This window comes from Glycine max, chromosome 13 (assembly GCF_000004515.6).
Source record: "Glycine max cultivar Williams 82 chromosome 13, Glycine_max_v4.0, whole genome shotgun sequence".
Lineage (NCBI taxonomy): Eukaryota > Viridiplantae > Streptophyta > Magnoliopsida > Fabales > Fabaceae > Glycine > Glycine max.
In genome coordinates this window covers 39,419,068-39,441,235 of record NC_038249.2, presented here as the reverse complement: position 1 = coordinate 39,441,235, position 22,168 = coordinate 39,419,068, and the positions used below count along the sequence as shown (strand labels likewise).

At 35.4% G+C, this 22,168-nt stretch overlaps 3 protein-coding genes and 1 pseudogene across 4 annotated transcripts; 2 read left to right on the top strand and 2 right to left on the bottom strand.

Annotated features, from left to right (window-relative positions):
* Positions 1-2,421: 2,421 nt before the first annotated feature.
* On the bottom strand, positions 2,422-6,705 carry LOC100500545 (universal stress protein PHOS34). Its single transcript, XM_003543322.5, has 3 exons — positions 5,650-6,705; positions 3,443-3,490; positions 2,422-2,690 (listed from the first exon to the last, which is right to left on the bottom strand). The coding sequence occupies exons 1-2, from the start codon at positions 6,359-6,361 to the stop codon at positions 3,483-3,485; spliced, it is 720 nt and encodes a 239-aa protein (XP_003543370.1). The 5' UTR covers positions 6,362-6,705; the 3' UTR covers positions 2,422-2,690; positions 3,443-3,482.
* Positions 6,706-10,528: 3,823 nt separating this feature from the next.
* On the top strand, positions 10,529-13,152 carry LOC100817366 (G-type lectin S-receptor-like serine/threonine-protein kinase At2g19130; annotated as a pseudogene).
* A 1,686-nt stretch (positions 13,153-14,838) lies between these two features.
* Positions 14,839-17,091, top strand: LOC100816820 (protein WHAT'S THIS FACTOR 1, chloroplastic). Of its 2 annotated transcripts, none has more exons than XM_041008442.1 (2): positions 14,839-15,125; positions 15,241-17,091. In XM_041008442.1, exon 2 carries the CDS (start codon positions 15,280-15,282, stop codon positions 16,774-16,776), a length of 1,497 nt encoding a protein of 498 aa, XP_040864376.1. In that variant the 5' UTR covers positions 14,839-15,125; positions 15,241-15,279; the 3' UTR covers positions 16,777-17,091. The 2 variants fall into 2 exon arrangements, with proteins under 2 accessions (XP_040864376.1, XP_014621460.1); XM_014765974.3 differs by having other exon boundaries at positions 14,839-15,127; positions 15,249-17,091.
* Positions 15,241-21,257, bottom strand: LOC102667456 (G-type lectin S-receptor-like serine/threonine-protein kinase At2g19130). The gene is given in 3 exon segments (XM_014765972.3): positions 15,241-17,379; positions 18,490-18,665; positions 18,668-21,257. Coding segments are annotated over 2 exon segments (2,670 nt in total). The 5' UTR covers positions 21,197-21,257; the 3' UTR covers positions 15,241-17,379; positions 18,490-18,524.
* Positions 21,258-22,168: the final 911 nt, after the last annotated feature.

The following is a 22,168-nucleotide window of genomic DNA, read 5'->3' as shown; positions in this document are numbered from 1 at the left end:
TGGGCGTGCTAAGCGCGAGAAGAGACAATGTCCTCGTTGGGCGGACTGGTTGCGCGCTGGGCATGCAAATATCTGACTTATCCTCTTCTAGGGTTTCCCATCCGCTAAGAGAGCTAGATGCCTCGCTAAGCGGATCTGTCTCGCTAAGCGAGTCATTAGCAGCTTTAACCTTTTCTTCTTTGGCCTAAAACTAAGTTGGATTCAACATTAAGTCACAAAATTGGAGTTTCTACTCTATAAAATCACTCAATAAAGAAAATATGTATAATTTCTACAAAAAGAACCATAAATTGGAGGCACAATGCTAGTTCCTTGCAAATTTTCAATACCAAACTAACTTATGAATAGCAACTAATACACACCCTTCTCCAATTCTTCTCTTTGTCCCTCCTTTCGGCAAGCTCTTCATGACAATCCTCCAAACCATTGGTCATGCCATCAACATCTTTGGCTTTTTGAACCTCATGAGTAATCCTTAATCTAGCATCGTCTTGGTATGCTCTTGCGAACCTTTTCCCCCTTTTAAAAGCCATTATAATTTCGCTCGTGAAAACCCTAATATACAATGTGTCCATCTTCGTCACTACAACCTTTGACTTTATGGACTCTAAGACGTGCCTTAAGCTTATCCTGCAAAAAATTGATAGACAAAAGATAGTCAACTTGTAAAAAATGAGGTGAATTAGGTTGAACTCATTTTGATAATGGACTAGAAATTTGAATCTATTCCATCCCATTTTGGTAGGTTAAGTGAATTAACCTAATCGATTGAAGCCATTTTATCATCCTAGTTTTATCAAATATACAATATACGAGGTCATTCTTGCTCTCCTTTTTCCATTTACACCTACACCTTATAAGGTTATGCATTGCTAGGGCTGTTCATTATCCATCCTATATGGCTAACCCAACTCGACTTGGTTTCTTTTTTATGAGTTTAAGTTCAATAAATTAGATTAAATACATTTTGAGGACATATTGTGGGTTCTACTGACATGGTTCAATGCATATATTCTTTTAAAAATAATTATATATTAATAACACAACTTATTAACTTAATAGGCATTTTTTATAACATGATATTATATTTATATTGACATTATTTATCTTGAAATATGTATTGTAAAATACATCCTTAATTGTAACCAACGTATACAATTATATATCGTAAAATAATTATATACTTTGCTTTTATCACACAAAAAAGGATGATAATGGTTTATATGTATACAATGGTTACCGTAGTGGTCCAGATAGGAGAAACCTATGTGCGGCCCAATTAAGAACTGTCAACAAATTGCGCCGACCCAATCCATCCGGCCGAAAGAACACAAATATAGTACATAATGTAATACCAGACGATTCCTGTTTTAGACATTTATATCTTGCACTCCTACTATCGCATTGAACATCTCTCGTTGCATTCCGGAAAGCCCATTTCAGAATGCAAATTTACATTTGGAAATGAACTTTTCAGAATATAATGAAAGGTGTAAGATGTAATAATGAGGATGCACGATAGAAGCCCCTTATATAAACCCTGATACGAATCACCTTTCAAGCCTTGGTATGACACTGGACCACAAAAATGAGATGACACACAACACCACAATAAATGACAATGTCATGAATGCCAACTTTTATCGTTGAACTGAATCATAATTTGACAAAAAAGCAAATAAATGCTTGTTATGTTATGTCTTGTAATTGATCAAGAAAACTATGTCAAATTCCAAATCAAGCAAAGCAAGACACGTTGTACTTGGGTCACTTAATTTAACTGTTGAATCATGGAATTTTCGTCGCCGGTGGTATAAAACCTACCCTCGCGGTCAACTCCTCCTAACAAGCCAGTCATATTAACCCTGAAGCTTGAATTGTTTGAAACAAGCATAAATGCATAATAATATGGAGTTCAAGCGTGTTGATTTTATACAAGACAGAATTCCCGAAAAATCATATAGATAGTAAACCACGTGATGCACGATTAATTACGAGTCACTAACTCAGCAAATGATTGCTAATTAGTATTCATGAGATTTTCCCTTTCAGCTAAACTAATGTTTTGTTTTCAAGTTGATTTATCTGCACTCTTATTAAAAACACTAATAACCATTCTCTCGCTTTATAATCAGTTAATTTTCAATTATAGTACCACACCACAGCCCAAACCTTAATTTTTTTCATTTGCACAAATTTGAATAAGCTGTCATGAAAAAAAAAATCAACAAATGAGTACATAATGAAACAAGATGGACAGCAAACTAGATGCATGTTGTAATCCAACGCAAACAAACGGGGAAATTGTTTTATTGGAAGGCGTCCGAGACAAATGGCAACGTAAAATGTTTGTGATTCTCAGTCATCGTCCAACTTTACTTCAACATTAACTGTACCAGGCATTCACAGGAAGCAAGACAGTAAAATAAAACTTTCGTTGTTTCTTAAATCTATAATTGATTTCCAATCAGGATCAAGAGCCTCCAAATCAATCGTCAAAGTAGAAAGGTAGCATATTCAACCCTGTCACTGGGTATTGAAACAGTGTAGAAACAAACTTGTACAAAAGCATACAAATGCTAACCAACCAAACAGCCACTTTACAATGTATAGTTTGTCCAACGAAGATACTTATCAATTCTAACACATTCTTCTTCATTTGATACATGCCTTGCTGCCGTGAGCAGTTTCTGGAAGAAAAAAAAAATCAAAGGCCTGTAAATTTGAATTTATTTGCCATGATATATAAAGAAACTTTGAAGGTAGTAGCTAACATATTTATTAAGTGAAAAATGTCATAAAAAAAAGAGAAGGTAGCTGCCAGTGAGAAAAAAAAATGTCAATTTAATCCCTGAAATTGACATCATTTGTCAAATTTATCTTTAAACATTACAAACAAACAAAAAAACTGCAAATTTGGTTCCTAATGTTTAGAAACTAGATTGGGCAGGGATCAAATTGATTGAAAGGAGTTAAAATCAAAGACTAAAATGATGATATTTCCTAAATTCAAGACTAAATTGACAGATAGTAACGAAGTCAATGACTAAATTTGGCTTTTCTTAAGGTCGAGGACTAAATTGATCAATGGTGTCAATTTCATGGACAAAATGAAAGTTTTACTTGTAAAGAAAACAAAACATCAGTCCAGAGTTAGTGGACTTATAGTCTTCTATAACATTGGGGTTGTGGTTTTCATAGTCCAACCAAATATATTTCTAGAAGATAATACAGAAAGAGAGAACTGGGAACACCACTCCTTATCACTTCCCTCGTCCAAGTCCCAGCATGGGAAAGTGCACAGAAAGTAACAGTTATCCATTGGTGTTTCTATACATTTAGAAAAGAATTTAATCCAACAGGATCCGATAATGGCTGGTATTCAAACTTGAGGAAGGATAAAATGGTTATTGAAAAATTGCAGAAGTTATTCATGCCTTACCTGAAGTTAGTAGGGAAATAGACATTGCTCTATACTTTCATTAAGCATCTGTTCACAAACCAAAAATAAGCAAGTTAAATAAGAAGAAACTAATCAACCTGTAACAATATACTCCCAAGTGATAGATAAAATCCTACAAGGTTTGGGTTATTTCATAATCTGATGGCTTCTAAAGAACAAAAATATTGCATTTTTTATTCTTTTTTGTAATCACTATGGGAAACACCATTCCAACAGGTAGCATGTCAATCTAGAACTTAACATGAAAAATGAAAATAAATATCCATCTTTTGGTTTGTTATTTCCTTTTGCAAAGATCTCACTCTAGTAACTGTTTCCACCAAAACCTCTCAAATCCAACATTAGCCTTAGTGTGTATCTGGGAATTGGTGAAATTTGCCTACTCTAGGGTATGGCCAGCCTATACAAGTGTTCCCCACACCTAGAGGTAGTTATCTCCCAATTGCAAAGCATTGTGGGATGAGTGGGGAGCATATAGTGGATAATTGTGAAGTTTGCTAAGTGCATATCATGGGTAAGTGTTCAACCACGGCTCAGTTTAGTAGCTTCAGCTTTTAACTTCAAGAATTAACTTGTAGCAGTCATATACAGAAAAGAATATAAACATAAGTGTTATGCACGTTATGGATATGGATTTAGACAAACGCTTGAATGCAACACTTAACAAGTGATAGGAGTTGGATTGAGCCTTAGGTCGACAACTATAAAACCATTTAAAATTAGAGTAAACTACATGCAAAACTTGACTTCAAAAATCAATGATAACTATCTGGCCTTTCTACAAACACTTCCGATGAAATACACATTTACAAGTTTGAATTCAGAATTAGACTTCTGATGCATGACAAAGGGTTCAATCTTTATTTCTGTTAAAAAGCTAGGTAGCTGTTTGGGCTATTGCAGATTAATACTGTTCATGCTTTTGAAGCACAAGTATCATCAATGCTATAGCAGCACAGATACACTTTATAGGCTGGCCATACCTAATACTCTTTCTATGGTCTCAGTCATTCCCAAACCCAGATAAAGGAGGAGGATTGTGTTAGGTCCTAGGTAGCCAAAGTAAAACTTGTAAAAACCTTAAACATGGATCACTCACTACAGTTGTAGTCTTTTCTTATTATCCAAGTTACTTCAAATATGGATCAGGATGTTTTAAATGTCACATATAGTTTTTCTCTAATTTTTGCTATTGCGTTAACCATCAAGCCAAATCTTCTTTGTCTCTGTTTCAGATTTCCTTACCAATCCTTTTCCCCCTTTATTGCTTCAGCGCCCAAGTTATAATGTGTTTGGTTACATCCCTGGGATGTGGTTTCCCACTTTAGACAGAAGCTAGTAGTTATAGCTTCCATGTTTTTAAACAAATTGACACGGTTTCTTGTGTTTGTAACATGTGTCCAGACACACGTAATCTTATAGCCCAGACACTTTTATCCAACAGTAAAGTTCCATACAATCACCTCGGAAAAAATCATCAAACCAAAACCCCTCAACAGAGAGCTCTTGGGACAACAAAACTTAGACATGAGTCTTGTTGGATAAATTTCTCCATAAATAATTATTGAATAAGAAAAAGATTAAAATGAATTGAGCTTCTTCCATAAGCTAAAATCAACTTATGCACTTGAACTTTTGGAGCAGTTAAACGAGAGAACTTCCACAAAAATTAAGTACATGAGTTGATTTTAGCTCATGAAAGAAACTCAATTCATTTTCCCTTCTTATTTTTTTCATGGCCTTGGGCTCTCCAACTACTACCCAACAGCTAGCTTTTGAGGTGTGGTTCTTATCAATTGATATCAGAGCCTTCCACCATGTCTCTCAATTGCAAATGAGCAGCGTGGGGTGGTGAAGCCGGTATTGCAGTGTTCACTTGGAGCTAGTCAAAGAACTAGTCCACAGCCCGCCCACTTGGACGGCAAGGCTGCGGAGTGTTTATAGAGAACTTTATCCATTTATAACTACTTTTTACACCGTTCTCTAGTCAAGATGAAAACTTAGACAAATGCCAACTTTGATTGAAGAAAGTAACATATCTAAGTTCTGTCCAATACTCATTCCTCTCCGCTATCAATGTACACAAATAAGATCATTAGTCAAACCATTTAAACATTATGCAAAATTAAATCATAAATAATACAATAAAAAATTTATAAAGTTGAATTTCAATTTTCAGACCAAACCTCTGTGCTCATCGGAAGCATCATGATACACCTCATGCTCTTCCTCCGGCACAGGCGGAAGCTCCACCGGTTCCCCAACCTGCACAACAAGACCACCAGCACCGTTACCGTCACCTTTACCGTTATCGTTCTCCTCGGGGTAACGCACAACCACAACGGGACACACGCAATGATGAACGCAGTAATCACTAACACTCCCGAGCCTCCCCTTCGCGGCTCGCTTCGACGCCCCGAAGCCGCGGCTCCCCATAATGACGGCGCTGAGCCCGAGCCGCTCCACCTCCAAGCACAGCCTCTCCTTCATGTCGTGGTCCTTCACAATATGGATCTTGAACGGTATCTGCGCCTCCACCAGCGGATGAGCCAGGTCGCTCGCTTTCGTCGACGTGAAGTTGTCGAAGTCGTCCTCCAGCTTCCGCCGCGACTCCTCGTCGCCTCCTCCGCCGTCATCGGCGTCCTCCGCCGCGCTCAGATCCACGGAGCCCCAGTCCGCGCCGTAGAGAACGCTCGTGGGACGCACGTGCAGGAGGATCACGGCGTCGCCCGGTCGCAGGTAGTTCTGCACCGCCCAGCGCACCGCGTAGGCGCTTTCGTCGCTCAGATCGACCGCGATCGCGATTTTCCGCTGCGAACCGGACGTGAGCGCGAACCGTGGGGAGAACGTCGGAACCGGAGGCTCCGGTTCCGCCCGAACCGGCGATTGCGGGTTCATGTTCAGCAACTTACGGTTCTGGTAACCGGAGAGAAAAGGTTATATAGGTCAATGCGAAAGTGATCAAACTTTTTTAGGACTCTGAAGATTGATATATAGTCACTCACGGTTCTCACGGATTAATGACTCTTTTCATGAGAGGTTTCTAGAAATTAATGAATTTTCTTACCTCTTTCAAACTGGAAAATTTAGTTTTGTGTGTGAAAGGGTGCGTTGGTCTTTTCACATAGGTTGCTTCTTCCACTTTTGGATTAAGTCCCTGTTTCTTCGTCAACTAATTGGTGATTAGATAATGCTTAATTGTCCACTCGCCTGCTGATTGTATTTTTCATCGTTCACACCTAATTTATGTCACGATATCGACCAATAAATTATCAACCATATTCAATTTCGCTATTCGGTGGAGAAATCGTATAACACAATTTATTGTGATAAATTTTTTATTGGTCTATAAGTAAACAATATATACTTTATCTAACTAATTACTATACCATAACGGTTAACATAAATAATAACATCATGTGTATTTTAATCAATTAATTAAGAATTTAAATATTAAGTTTGAGTATGAAATAAATTATGAAAAAAAATTAATTGTGTAAACTCAATCGCTCATAATTTTTTATAAATATTAATATTTTTTTATAGTAGAAATGACTTTATATCAATACTATAAACAGAAAATAATAATAATAATAATGGTGTTATTGTTAAGTAACGTTAGTGGAAACTCATTAAAATGTAAAGTCATGTGTGGCATGCATGAGACATTGTTGAGGACAAAAGAAGCCAAAAGCCTAACAATCTAGGAAGAGTTTTCAACAGGGACGGGTCCTAGGGATTTCATTAAAGGTGAGGTTGAAAGCTAACTCTTGGAAATCAGAAATGATAAATGCTGGATTAGGTGACAAGAGACCAAAAGAAACAGCACATAACATTAGTTTATTAGCAATTGGACACGAAGGTCCTGGGTCAATTTTTGTAACATAGTGAATGGAGTGTTGCCATGCGGTACACCGTACACGAAATGAATCCTCTTGCTAAACACAAACGGGGTTTCAGGATTGTCAAAATGTTTTCAATCACAGCTGTTTTTTGGTGTATTAATTGAATTTGAATCTGACTTGAGTGTTACATTCATGGGCATGGCTAATTGATGGAGCACTGCTAGATTTGGATTTATAGTAGGCAAGTCTTAATCCAATCAATGCGGGGAGACATAGGAAAACGCTTTATCGTCTAACCAAGTCTTGGATCATAGGGTGTTTATAAACCCACTAACATTATAAAAAAAAAAATTAAAGTTTAGATATGTTTAAGGCTAATGATTGAGAATTTGGTGTTGTATTTCTAATATATTTTTTTTATTTTGAGTAACATCAATTAAGTGATAATGAATTATTTTATAAATTAATTTTTTTAATATTATCAATGGTTGTAATTATATCACATCATTATTTAATTGACGATAAAAATTTAAAATAAAAATTTAAAAATATCAAGTACTCATAATAATAATTTTTTATTATTAAGAATTCAAAATAAAATTTAGTTATTTATCAAGAATCTTAAACATATTTAAACCAAATTTAAATATGGTAAGTAAAGTGAATTTTGTATTATTATCTTTAAATAAAAGTGGAGAGTTATTTAATTATCAATGTTTAATTTTTGTTTTATATAAGTCCAATTTTAATTTTGATTAAAAATATCCATAACATTCAAATAATTAAATATATCATTCCAATTTCTCATTATTTGTTACAATTTTCCATCTAATTATGAAAAATTATATTTATTCTCTCTATATATATATAAAAAATCATATACAAATAATCTATCTCTTTATTTAGTTAAGAACAGACCAGTTTCCACAAAAAAAGAAGTTGTTAAGAACAGACCAGAACAGAAAAAACATGGGCTCCGAAAGTCAAATGCCCAATTAGAGCGGAAGTCATCCCAACCTTTTGGGTAGGCCTATTATCGCTTTTCATAAAACTAGACCAAACACTCAAGGTTTCTTGTTGTTTTGAATTCGTAGCTATGACGCGCAAATAAAATAAAGTTTTTGAGTTTAAATAATATTTTGTAGTTTAAATTCTGAACATGAAGCTATATAATATAGATAGAAATATAGTTGGGCCTATTATGGTCTTATTTAATCAGAACAAAATTGTTTCATAAAAATACTTGATCTTATGAAAAGATTGAGACCTACATAAAAAAAATGAAAAGATTGAGACCACTAATTTTTTAGGACTTTATCAGATCAGTTATCCATATTGTAAAAAAAAAAACCTTGTGATCTTACATTTAAAAAAATCGAGACCACTACTTTTTCAAGACTTTATTAAATCAGTTATCCATATTGCCACTTAAGATAAAAAAAAAAAACAAAAAAACCTTAAGGTTTAGCAGGATGAATTAAAAAGTGAGAAAAAAATCTTTGGACACCTAAAACCAATGCGTCGGCTAATATGGGAGAGATGGACAGGTCTCCCCATTTTGGGAAAGCAACCTCAGCCGTTAGATAAAGTGTGCTTTTGATCGAGTGGCCAGAGTTTTTCAGGGTTACCTTGCGAACAAAGTTGCTTTAGTTGTTATCTCTTTGTACGTGGACTGAAATGGATCGGGTGTTGCTAGGTGCACCCAATATTATTACTAGTACACCTAACATTTAATGATAAAAGTAAAAAATATCCTTGTGTAAAAGGTTTTTATGGATCAAGTTGATCTATAAAAGGCTTGCATATCAATTTGATCCATAAGGCTTTTACGAATCAAATTAATCCGTATGTTTAAAATATCAACATACAGATCAAGTTGATTCGTAAGGTTTTTATGAATCAAGTTGATTTAAAATATTAACATACAGATTAACTTGATCCGTATCAACCTTACGAATCAATTTGATTCGTAACGGATCAAGTTGATTCGTATGCTTAAAATATCAACATACGGATCAACTTGATCCATAAGCCTTTTATGGATCAAGTTAACATACGGAACAAGTTGATTCGTTAGGCTTTTACGGATCAAGTTGATTCATAAGTCTTTTATGAATCAAGTTGATTTGTATGCTTAAAATATCAACATACGGATCAAGTTGATCCATTAGGCTTTTACGGATCAAGTTGATCCGCATGCTTAAAATATCAACATACGGATCAACGGATCAACTTGATCCGTAAGCCTTTTACGAACCACTCTCATGTACACCCAACACAAATGAGGGGCAGTTTTGACATTTTAAAAAAATATTGAGTGCATCAGCAATATTATTGGGTGCACCTAACAACACCCAAATGGATCCGCTCCCAATACAGTTTTGACGGTATCTGAAGTCTGAAATGACAAGGTAGCCATGTTGAACTCTTGAAGGACCTGCACTTACACTCCTTTATTTGGACCGCACCCTCTAATTTACACAGTTTGTCCCTGACCAGTTGTTAAAACTTAAAATAGTTACTAGAAAAAAAATATCGAATAGCATTTGTTAGAGTTTGGAATTATTTTTGCTTATGATTTATTTCATATTTAATTTAATGTGCATATATGTTAAATTTAAATCGACAAGAACCTTGAACAAGTTAAATTGGTAATTGAAAAAAAAAATACTACTCCATCGGTATCCCTCTTAAAAAAGGTTAACGAATATAATTGCGATAACACAAAATATAATAATAATAATAAATAAAAAATATTTAGTTAATATTTTTATTTTATGTTATAAATATAATAATAATAATAATAATAATAATTATTATTATTATAGGATTTGTTAACTTACTCCATTTATTTATTTAGAATGAATTAGTTAACAAGTTATATTTTGTGTATTTTAAAATTGTTAGTTATATTTTCTTAACCGACTCCTTTTAAATAAATGAATATATATTCATACACGTATCTTAACATTCACACACTTGTTTTTTAGAAAATATAAGTAACTAAGTTACAACTTTGATGTATTTTAAGAAAATTAGAGTTAGATGCTACTTAAGTTACATATTGTAAAACATAAGTCGAGTTTGGGGATCAAACTCTAGTTTCTGAAGGTGAAATCTGGAAATGGTGGACTTGATTTATATGATCTTAGATGAGTTTGGATATAATTCAACTCCAAAAACTAGTTCACGCGGTGACCTTCACTTATAAAGCTCTAATATGATTATATTATTAGTCGATTTGAGACTTGAATTATTTGTAAGTGCTTATGTTTCTGCTTCAGATTCAGATTCTCTGTGGCAGAGTTTTGATCACCCAACCGACATGTGGCTTCCGGGCGGCAAAATCAAACTCGACAACAAAACAAAGAAGCCTCAATACCTCACTTCATGGAAGAATAACCAAGATCCTGCAATGGGTCTTTTTTCTCTGGAATTAGACCCCGAAGGAAGCACTTCTTATTTGATTCTTTGGAACAAACCTGAAGAGTATTGGACAAGTGGTGCTTGGAATGGACACATTTTCAGCTTGGTTCCCAAGATGAGGTTGAATTATCTCTACAATTTCTCGTTTGTGACGAACGAGAACGAGAGCTATTTCACCTATTCCATGTATAACTCGTCCGTTATATCGCGGTTCGTGATGGATGTCTAGGGGCTGGTCAAGCAACTCTCGTGGCTGGATAATGCTCTTGTTTTGGTCACAGCCGCGACAGCAGTGTGAGGTTTATGCCTTTTGTGGTGCGTTTGGGAGCTGCACTGAAAATTCGATGCCGTATTGTAATTGTTTGACAGGTTTTGTGCCAAAGTCACCGTTTGATTGGAATCTGGTTGATTACTCAGGTGGGTGTAAAAGGAAAACCAAGTTGCAATGCGAGAATTCCAATCCCTTTAACGGGGATAAGGACTGGTTAATTTATTGCAATTCCAAACATGGCATTACCTAAACATGCACAATCTGTGGGTTCAGGGAATGTGAAGCAATTTGCTTGAACAACTGCTCCTGCACAGCGTATGCATTTGACAGTAACGGATGTTCGATTTGGTTTGCTAACCTTCTGAATCTGCAACAGTTATCCGCGGATGATAGTAGCGGAGAAACTTTGTATGTGAAACTTGCAGCATCTGAGTTTCATGATAGTAAAAACAGTAATGCTACTATTATTGGTGTGGCGGTGGGAGTGGTTGTTTGCATTGAGATTCTGTTGACAATGCTTTTGTTTTTTGTGATTAGGCAAAGGAAGAGAATGTTTGGAGCAGGAAAGCCTGTGGAGGGTTCGTTGGTGGCATTTGGGTACAGAGATTTGCAAAATGCAACAAGGAATTTCTTTGAGAAATTGGGAGGAGGAGGGTTTGGTTCTGTTTTCAAAGGAACATTGGGTGATTCCAGTGTGATAGCAGTGAAGAAGTTGGAAAGTATTAGCCAGGGAGAGAAACAGTTCAGAACAGAAGTTAGCACCAATGGGGACAGTGCAACATGTCAATCTGGTTAGGCTCCGCGGATTCTGCTCCGAAGGTGCCAAAAGGTTGCTAGTTTATGATTACATACCAAAGGGCTCCTTGGATTTCCATTTGTTCCATAACAAGAACTCTAAGGTGTTGGACTGGAAAATGAGATACCAAATTGCGTTGGGAACAGCAAGGGGATTGACTTACCTTCACTAGAAGTGTAGAGATTGTATCATACACTGTGATGTGTAGCCAGAAAACATTCTCCTAGATGCTGAATTTTGTCCCAAAGTTGCAGACTTTGGCCTTGCTAAGCTTGTTGGAAGGGATTTCAGCAGGGTTCTCGCAACCATTAGAGGAAGAAGAGGCTATCTTGCTCCAGAGTGGATTTCTGGGATGGGTATCATAGCCAAAGCTGATGTTTACAGCTATGGAATGATGCTTTTTGAATTTGTATCAGGAAGGAGGAACTCTGAGCCATGAGAAGATGGAAAAGTGACCTTCTTCCCCACCTTTGCAGCAAATGTTGTTGTCCAAGGTGGCAGTGTTGCTAGCCTTTTGGACCGTAGTTTGGAGGGTAATTGCTGAGATTGAGGAAGTGACTAGAATAATAAAAGTTGCTTCGTGGTGTGTTCAAGATAATGAGACTAACCGGCCAAGCATGGGTCAAGTGGTTCAAATCCTTGAAGGGATCTTGGAGGTGAATTTGCCTTCAATTCCAAGGTCTCTTCAAGTGCTTGTTGACAATCAGGAGAGTTTAGTTTTCTACACTGAATCAGACTCCACCCAAACTTCACAGGTGAAGAGCAATGTCTCAACGACCTCCTCCTCTCATGCCAGAAGTAACATCTCTTCAGCAAGCTCCAAGTCCTTGGGAGGAGAAAATTAGAGGACATATTTGTATCTCTTGTTAGTTGTGACTGATACAAAATATGACAATTTTTGGTTTTTAAGAATGCATTAATTGTAATATATGGGGTAAATCATGAGATTTTATTTTCTATGTTGGTTTTATATTCAATCAATATGTAATTTGATGTAGATGTTACTGCACTCATTGATGTGATCAAGATCTGGGGTGGGTGAGATCAGACAAGATGCTATCTTGGTGATCGAGAGGCCTCTCCATCACTGAATTTTTCTAACAGGAGCAAGACACAGACAGAGTAGAGATGACTGATGAGTGTGATTTTTTTTTTTTTTTATTTAATCTGTTTACGGAATACGGATATCTTTTTCTCATTAGAAAATTCCTGTACAAGAAAGGAGTATGCTCGGAGGAGAGGAGTGGTTTGTGCTGCTACCTACTGTATCAGTATGATAAGTTTGGTTTTTCTCTGGTATTTTATTATCTTTTAATTGGTTTCTCTCTAGTTTATGCTCGGAGGAGAGGAATATCTTTTCATTTTGTACTGCCATGCTAAATGCCTAAATTTATACACCCATTTTTTTTTTTTGGTCTTCAAACATTAATTTCAAGATTCCATGCATTGAAGATACATAGGAGGAAGAGAAACATTAAGTGTTGCTGGCAGAAAGGCACTGAGTACCCCTTAACATTACTTTCCTACGGGTTCATGATATAAACTTGCATAGAATATTCAGATTAGTTTATTCTTATGATGTTTGGGTTTCTACTTTCTCTGGTTAAATGTGTTTCAATTATAAAGCAGTTGGATGATGTCAATTTAACACGTCGTAACTGTCAGAGGACACCATTTGATATGAGCAACTTGAATGGAAGTTGTTCTCTCATTTAATTTTAAATTACCAACTTATGTAGCAGTTTACATACCAATATACCATTAGAGATAAAATTAATAAGAAAAATAAGATAAACATACCGCTCCAAATCAGAATTAGTTATATGTATAAATATAATTATTATACTTTTTATTTTTTTACTTGTGTATATTTTGTTTATATATATGTTTTAGTTATCAAGTTAGTTTATAAGAGATATAAAATTGATAGGAGGATTAAAAAAAGAAAGAAAAAAATTGTAAATTTAATTTTCTCATGCTAACAAAAATTAACAAACTAACGATTAATATTTGATGATAAAAAAACATGACATAACTCATTTAATCCACATTAATATCAAACATAATTAAGTAACTTTAGATAACAATGATAAAAAAGATAAAAAAAAGGGTTGCAACTATAAGAATAAAAATGAGATATTTCATACTATACAAACTAAGAAAAAAAGTTGTTGTAAATATAAAGATCAAATGGATAGCTTTTTTAATAAACCCAAATGTATATTTAAACCTGTGTATTTATATATTATTATATGCTAAACATTTGTTGTATTATATAATTATTTCTTAATATTTTTCTATATTTTTAAATATAATAGAATATTTATATTTTTATAATAGTATGATATATGATCAATTATAAGAAATAATATAAAAAACCTCCCCACCAAAAATAATATTGTTTGGGTTGAAGAGTGTAAAATCTAGAGGGTGTTGTTATTAGCACGACCAATCTAGATACCTTCATGTAATTTTGAAATTGTCTTCTAGCATAAACCAAAATGTTTTGCAAATGGGGTGAAAAAATATTTAAAATAAAATCATAATTTCATTGTTAAATATTATTTTTACCCTCATTTATAAAACAAAAAACACATTTTTGTTGTACATTGATGGTTACACAATAAAAGTGTTTTTATTGTACTATTTTTTGTTTGAAATTTTGAAAATATAATTATGTTGTGTGTTTAAAATTTGATACACAATATAATTATGATTCTGTCATGTTTTGAAAAGTTTAAAAAAAATTATGAAATCATGATTTTGATATGTGTTTTAAATCTATAGAATTATGATTTCCTTATGTAAAAAATAATTTACTATGTTGGGTGGTTTGAGGGAGAGAGAAAAGAAAAGAGGTGGAGAAATGAGAAAGTAGGAAAAAGATTGGGTGGATTGTGAAAGAGAAAAAGGTTGAAGGTGGAAAAAAGAAGAAGGATAAAATGGTCCTATAACAGGTGTCAATACCAGTTTAGGCATGGGAATAGTTGTTCCCAAAATTAAAGTGCAGGCCCAATACCCACAAACCCTAAAAGTGCAGGCCCAAGAAAGTAAGAAACTCGAGTTTCTTTCTCTTTGTCCTATCAGCCACCACTTGTATGCAGAAAAATCTATCAGCCTAATCTCTTCCGCTTTGTCTTTCTGCCTCGCCGGAAGAAGCCATTGTCTCTCTTTTTCTCTTTAACTCTTTCTTCCTCGCCAGTCGCCGGAAGTTGTAGAACGTCTCTGCCTCGCCGGAAAAGTAAAAAAAAAGTTGGACGCCTCCTTGGAATCGCGGCCACCGCGATGTGCAATTGAAACAAAGTTCATTTTGTATTTTTTTTTTGGTGAATAAACAAAGTTCATTCTAATTAAACCTGCCTTGCAAATTAACTCAGTTAGAGTTTGGTGTTCTATCTTATTACGATTTCATTCTTCTAATTATTTTTGTTCTCTGTTAGTTTTCAGGTTTGGTACGTCAGTCGTTGAAGCGTTAAAAATGACATTTTGTGTTCTCCTCTCATTCAACAATCCCAAACCAAGTTCTTTCCTAAGTTCCACCTTTGTTCTTGGCCAAACAACACCTTTATCCTTCTCTATCAATGAAAAACTAAAACCCCGCAACTATCTCAACAGTGTCTTAGTTTCAATTTCTTGTTCATCTATCAAACTCGTACGTGACCGTTCACTCGACAGACATGTTGTCACGAAGAACAAAACTAGGTTTGTTCAAAAGTTAAAAACTTTACTTCTCTCCAAACCGAAACACTATATCCCACTTCACATTCTGTCAAAATGCCGCACTTATCTTTGTCTTTCTAAGCCTCGTTCCATACTTTCCATGATTCATCGTTATCCATCCATTTTTGAACTTTTCAATGTGCCATGGCCACCCACACCACTCAACGCAACCAAGTTGCATCCCCAACTCTGTGTTCGATTAACTCCAGCTGCAGCTGCCCTTGCTGCTGAGGAATTGAGTCTTCAATCTTCCATTTCCAACATGTTGGCAACCAAACTCCAAAAGCTTCTTATGTTGTCTTCGCACCGCCGGTTGCTTCTGTCGAAATTGGTTCACTTTGCTCCTGATCTTGGTCTCCCTCCGAATTTTCGATCCCGGTTGTGCAACGACCATCCGGACAAATTCAAGATTGTTGACACGCCCTATGGCCGTGCACTTGAGCTAGTATCTTGGGATGTCAACCTGGCAATGCCTTTGGTGCCTCCTGCATCATCATCCCATTCTCTTGGTTTCATAGTTGACCGTCCTTTGAAGTTCAAGCAATTGAGCCTTCGAAAGGGGCTTAATTTGAAGAGACGTCATCGGGATTTCTTGCTGAAATTTGAAGAAATGCCATTGGTGTGCCCCTATAGGAATCCTGCTGAGGCTTTGGCCAAGGAGTCATTGGAGGCAGAGAAGAGATCTTGTGCACTGGTGAGGGAGGTTCTTGCAATGACGGTTGAGAAGCGGACTTTAATTGACCACTTGACCCATTTCAGAAAGGAGTTTGGCCTCCCAAACAAGTTGAGAGGGATGATAATAAGGCACCCAGAATTATTTTATGTGAGTTTGAAAGGGGAACGAGACTCAGTGTTCTTGGTGGAGGGGTTTGGTGAGAAGGGTGACTTGTTGGAGAAGGATGAGGATGGGGTTTTATTCATACAAGATAAATGGATGGATTTGGCTCGGGAATCCAAGAGAATGAGACGAGAGAGAAGGAAGGGTAGGATTAGCCAAGATGTTGGCAGCTTGAATGATGCTGATCAAAATAATTATGACAGTGATGATGATTACGATGATAATATTGAGATAGATAACTTTAAAGAAGGTTATGATGATGGTTTTGAGGATATATTTGAAGAGTTGGATTTTGAGGATGAGGATGATGATCATACAAACAGGTTTTTTGCCCAAAACAACAGTGGAGAATTTTGGATTGCAGGACCTTTTCCTATTCAACATGGTTTGGATGAAGTGCAGACGCAACCTTGGTAGTTTTCAATTTGAAGAGCAGAGTTTTCCTCTGCACAAGTAAAGCAATGCAATTTTCAAGTGGTAAATGATGCTTCCACACTACATGTACCATACCATGAATCCATGATGGAGATATTGTTCTATGCTTGACTATTATCAATAGACTATAGTAGTTGAAAGATCATCCAATGTAAGATTGGGTACATAAGATTTCAGCACCAATTGTTACATATTACGACACAAAGTACCAAAGTAGATGTTTCAAGGGCTACAACCTCCTTAGTAGAATAGAGAAAAAGGAATTCAGAGACTGAATTTTTCATTCCTTGTACAAAATGCATACTTACATCGACTTAACCATTGCGTAAGCTCTAACTCTAACGGTTCCCTATAATTGCAGGCATTCCATCACTACCTCATACAAATCTAACAATATTCTTAGCCTATGACACATGTCCCTTTGATACAACTTTATTGAGAAGACCTTCTACCCGTGAGCACACAAGTCCTAGTCCTTGGGTCTGCGTTTCTCTTGTTTGGGACCTCATGCTTTGTTTCTCTTCCTTAGGCATGGCCTTCTTTGTTGGCCCCTTCTTCGAAGCAAAAGTTTCTAACATCGTCCAACTGTTTCAAAATTCAAACATTTATGCAGAGAAACATAAACAACATAAGAATCGGCGGATCCCAATGTCTGATGTAAGTTTATATCATACATGAACATGTAGAAAGTAATGTTATATGTGACATTCAATGCCAACTCCACTTTTTTTGTTTTCTCATTATTGTCATTAGTATCTTCACCATTGTATCTTTAAAATAACGTTTGAAGACAAAAAAGGTGGGCATACATTTAGCATTGCACTAAAAAACCAAAAATAATAAAATACGATTGAGAAATAAAACCTAACAGACTAATGCAATAGGTAGCACAAACCACTTCTCTGGATCTGGATCTGGATCATATCATTAAGTACTGTAACAACTATATATACTCAACTCTCATTGCTTACACTACCAACATTATGAAATGATACACCACATCCACATTACAATTACACTATGTAAAAATAAAAAAATAAAAGGTTAAATTACTCATTTAGTTACTATAGCTTTACCATTTGTATCTTTTAGTCTCTATAGTTTTAAAATGATTTTTTAGTCCTTATAATTTACATTTTAATTTTCTTTTAGTTCCTATAGTTTAAAAGTAGTATTTTTAGTTCTTATAATTTATATTTTAATTCTCTTTTAGTCTTTATAGTTTGAAAGTCATATTTTTAGTCCCTATAATTTGTATTTTAATTATCTTTTAGTTACAAAAAATATATAAAAATAATTAACTAAAAATTAGTTATAAATTACCAACTATTTTTTTTTTTACAAATTATTTTACAATAAATTAGTTACGAATTACTTGCAAATATTTTTGTAGTTAATTATTATTTATAATATTACTCATTTTTTATGATAAAGACTAAAATAAAATTAAAATATAAAATATAGGAATTAAAAAGATCACTTTCAAACTATAGAGATAAAAAAATTAAAATTCAAATTATAAATACTAAAAAAATCACTTTTAAACTATATGAACTAAAAGAGAATTAAAATATAAATTATAAGGGCTAAAAAAATTACTTTAAAATTATAAGGATTAAAATGTACAAATGATGAAACTATAAGGATAAAATTAATAATTAAACCAAAATAAAAAAAAAATGCTATGTTTTGTACCAGTAACAACTAACAAGACAGACAAACTTGTACTCCTAATTTTCTCCTCCCAAGGAAATGGAGCTTGCTGAAGAGATATTACTTGTTACTTGAAAGGAGTTCAATGAGGCGTGGCTCTTCACCTGTGATCTCTAAGTGGAGCTTAAATCGGTGTAGGAAACTAACCAAGATTCTACTAGTTATCAACAAACACTTTAAGAGATCTTGGAATGGGAGGTAAATTCACGTCCAAGATTCCATCAAGGATATGAATTACCTGACCCATGGTTGGCCTCTGAGTCTCATTTTCTTGGACACACCACAATGCGACTGTTACCATTCGGGTCACCTCTTCAGCATCAACGTTTCCCTCCAAATTAGGATCCAAAAGGCTAAGAACATTGTCACCGTGGGCAACTATGTTTGCTGCCCAGGTAGGAAAGAAGGCAAATGGGCCTCCTTCACACTGCTCAGAGTTCCTCCTACCTGATACAAACTCAAAAAGCATCATCCCATAGCTGTACACATCAACTTTTGCTGTGATAGGCACCCCAGAAATCCATTCTGGAGCAATATAGTTTGTTGTTCCTCTAGCTGCTGTGACGACCCTGCTCAAATCCCTTCCAACCAGCTTAGCTAGGCCAAAGTCTGCAAGCTTGGGACAAAAATCAGCATCTAGGAGAATGTTTCCAGGCTTTACATCACAGTGTATAATACACTCTCTGCACTTCTCATGAAGGTAAGCTAATCCTCTTGCTGTTCCCAACGCAATTTGGTATCTTGTTTTCCAGTCCAACACCTTTGAGTTCTTGTTCTGGAACAGATGGAAATCCAAGGAGCCATTTGGCATATAATCATAAACTAGCAGCTTTTTGCTACCTTCGGAGCAGAATCCACGGAGCCTAACGAGATTAACATGTTGTACTTTCCCTATTGTAGTAATTTCTGTTTGGAAATGTTTCTCTACATGGCTAGTACTTTCCAACTTCTTCACTGCTACCACACCGGTGTCACCCAATGTTCCTTTGAAAACAGAACCAAATCCTCCTTCTCCCAATTTCTCAGAGAAATTCTTCGTTGCATTTTGCAAATCTCGGTACCTGAATGCCACCAATGAACCCTCCACTGCTCTAACCATTCTCTTTCTTTTCCTAATCTTGACATACAGAAGAAGGGCCAAGAGAACACCAATGCCAACAATCACGCCCACAACCACACTAACAATCATCCCAATTCTGCTATTATCATCATGAAACTCAGATGCTGCAAGTTTGACATACAAAGTTTGTCCGCTACTATCATCTTGAGATAACTGTTGCACATTCAGAAGGTTGTCAAACCAAATTGAACACCCGTTACTGTCAAATGCATAAGCTGTGCAGGAGCAGTTGTTCAAGCAAATTGATTCACATTCCCCCTCATTCCCTGATCCCACAGATTGTTCTTGTTTAGGCAATACCAAGTTGGGAATTGCTATGAACCCGTCCTTATCCCCGTTAAAGGGATTGGAATTCTCGCATTGCAACTTGGTTTTCCTTTTACACCCGCCTGAGTAATCAACCAGATTCCAATCAAACGGTGACTTTGGCTCAAAACCTGTCAAACAATTACAATATGGCATCACGTTTTCGGTGCAGCTCCCAAACGCACCACAAAAGGCATATACCTCACACTGTTGTCTTGGCTGTGACCAAAACAAGTTCCACTGCTGAGCATTTTCCAACCACGAGAGTTGCTTGATCTGCCCCGAGACATCCATCACAAGCCGAGATATAATGGAAGTGTTATACAGGGAATAAGTGAAATAGCTCTCGTTCTCGTTCGACACAAACGAGAAATTGAAGATATAATTCAACCTCATCTCGGGAACCAAGCTGAAAATGTGTCCATTCCAAGCACCACTTGTCCAATACTCTTCAGACTTGTTCCAACTAATCAAATAAGCATTGGATCCTTCGGGGTCTAGTTCCAGAGAAAAAAGACCCGTTGCAGGATCTTGGTTATTCTTCCATGAAGTGAGGTATTGAGGTTTCTTAGTTTTATTGTCGAGTTTGATTTTGCCACCCGGAAGGAACGTGTCAGTTAGGTGATCAAAACTCTGCCACAGAGAATCTGAAGCAGAAGCACCATTAGGCCTATTTGTTAACACAAGATTCCCAGAATCTAGAAGAACAGCAACTACGACAGAATCTGACATGGGAGAAGTTATGTTTGTTGACCAAACTTGATTTGAAGACGCATCTAAGAGAACTAAATTGCCACCAGATATTGTTAACTTGGCAGTGCTCTTATCAGAGACAGGGTTGTCTCTATTCGCTACCCAAACTATTGTTTGTATGGTGACTCTTTTGTACCATATGCCTATATAGTAGTTTGAGGAATTACCTGGCTTGAAGAAACCCAGTTCGAAGACCCCAGCTTCAGAAACTAGAGTTTGATCTCCAGTGAGAGTTTGGTTTGTAGAAATGGTTGTGAGAGCTGCAAGAAAATTGTGGGTGAACAAATTGAAAAAGAGGGTGAGAAGATAGACGCAGAACCGTTGGTTTCTCATGCTGTACATCGGTGTGGCTCTGACTCCAATGAGCAACTGCAGACTGCAGTGGAGCAAACAAATTAATAACAAAGAAATGATGAATGGAACAGGTCCAACTCGTGTCGGAACCGAACCAAGAAGAATAGTAAAAGCGCTATTGGGGACCATTGTGTTCAGCAAACATAACATAAGCATGACTTTTTGGTCTGACTATTCAACACTTTGGTCTGAGCAAGCAATCTTCCTTCATGATGTGTTTTGGTCATATGAGAAACTTCATGCGATTTGTGGAGATTATAGACATTTCTTCAAATAATTTACTAGAAAAAAATAAATTTAAATAATTGATAAAAAAAATTCAATAAGGGAGACTTTAGAAATTAGAATAAAAGTGAAAAGATGAATAATCTCACACGCTGCTAATATATATCTCTTATGAAGAATTTTCATTTAATCATTGTTCATATGTTTCTCAAATTGATTCCGCCTTGCAGTTCTCAAATTGATAAAAAAAATTCAACAAGGGAGACTTTAGAAATTAGAATAAAAGTGAAAAGATGAATAATCTCACACGCTGCTAATATATATATTTTATGAAGAATTTTCAATTAATCATTGTTCATATGTTTCTCAAATTGATAAAAAAATTCAATAAGGGAGACTTTAGAAATTAGAATAAAAGTGAAAAGATGAATAATCTCACACGCTGCTAATATATATATTTTATGAAGAATTTTCAATTAATCATTGTTCATATGTTTCTCAAATTGATTCAGCCTTGCAGTTCTCAAATTGATAAAAAAATTCAACAAGGGAGACTTTAGAAATTAGAATAAAAGTGAAAAGATGAATAATCTCACACGCTGCTAATATATATATTTTATGAAGAATTTTCAATTAATCATTGTTCATATGTTTCTCAAATTGATGAAAAAATTCAATAAGGGAGACTTTAGAAATTAGAATAAAAGTGAAAAGATGAATAATCTCACACGCTGCTAATATATATATTTTATGAAGAATTTTCAATTAATCATTGTTCATATGTTTCTCAAATTGATTCAGCATTACAGTTTACATTTTTTTTCCATTTTTTTCAAAATTATATGTTAATTTTTTTAATTAATTTGTAAATATTTCATTTAGAAGATTCTATGTTATGTGTGT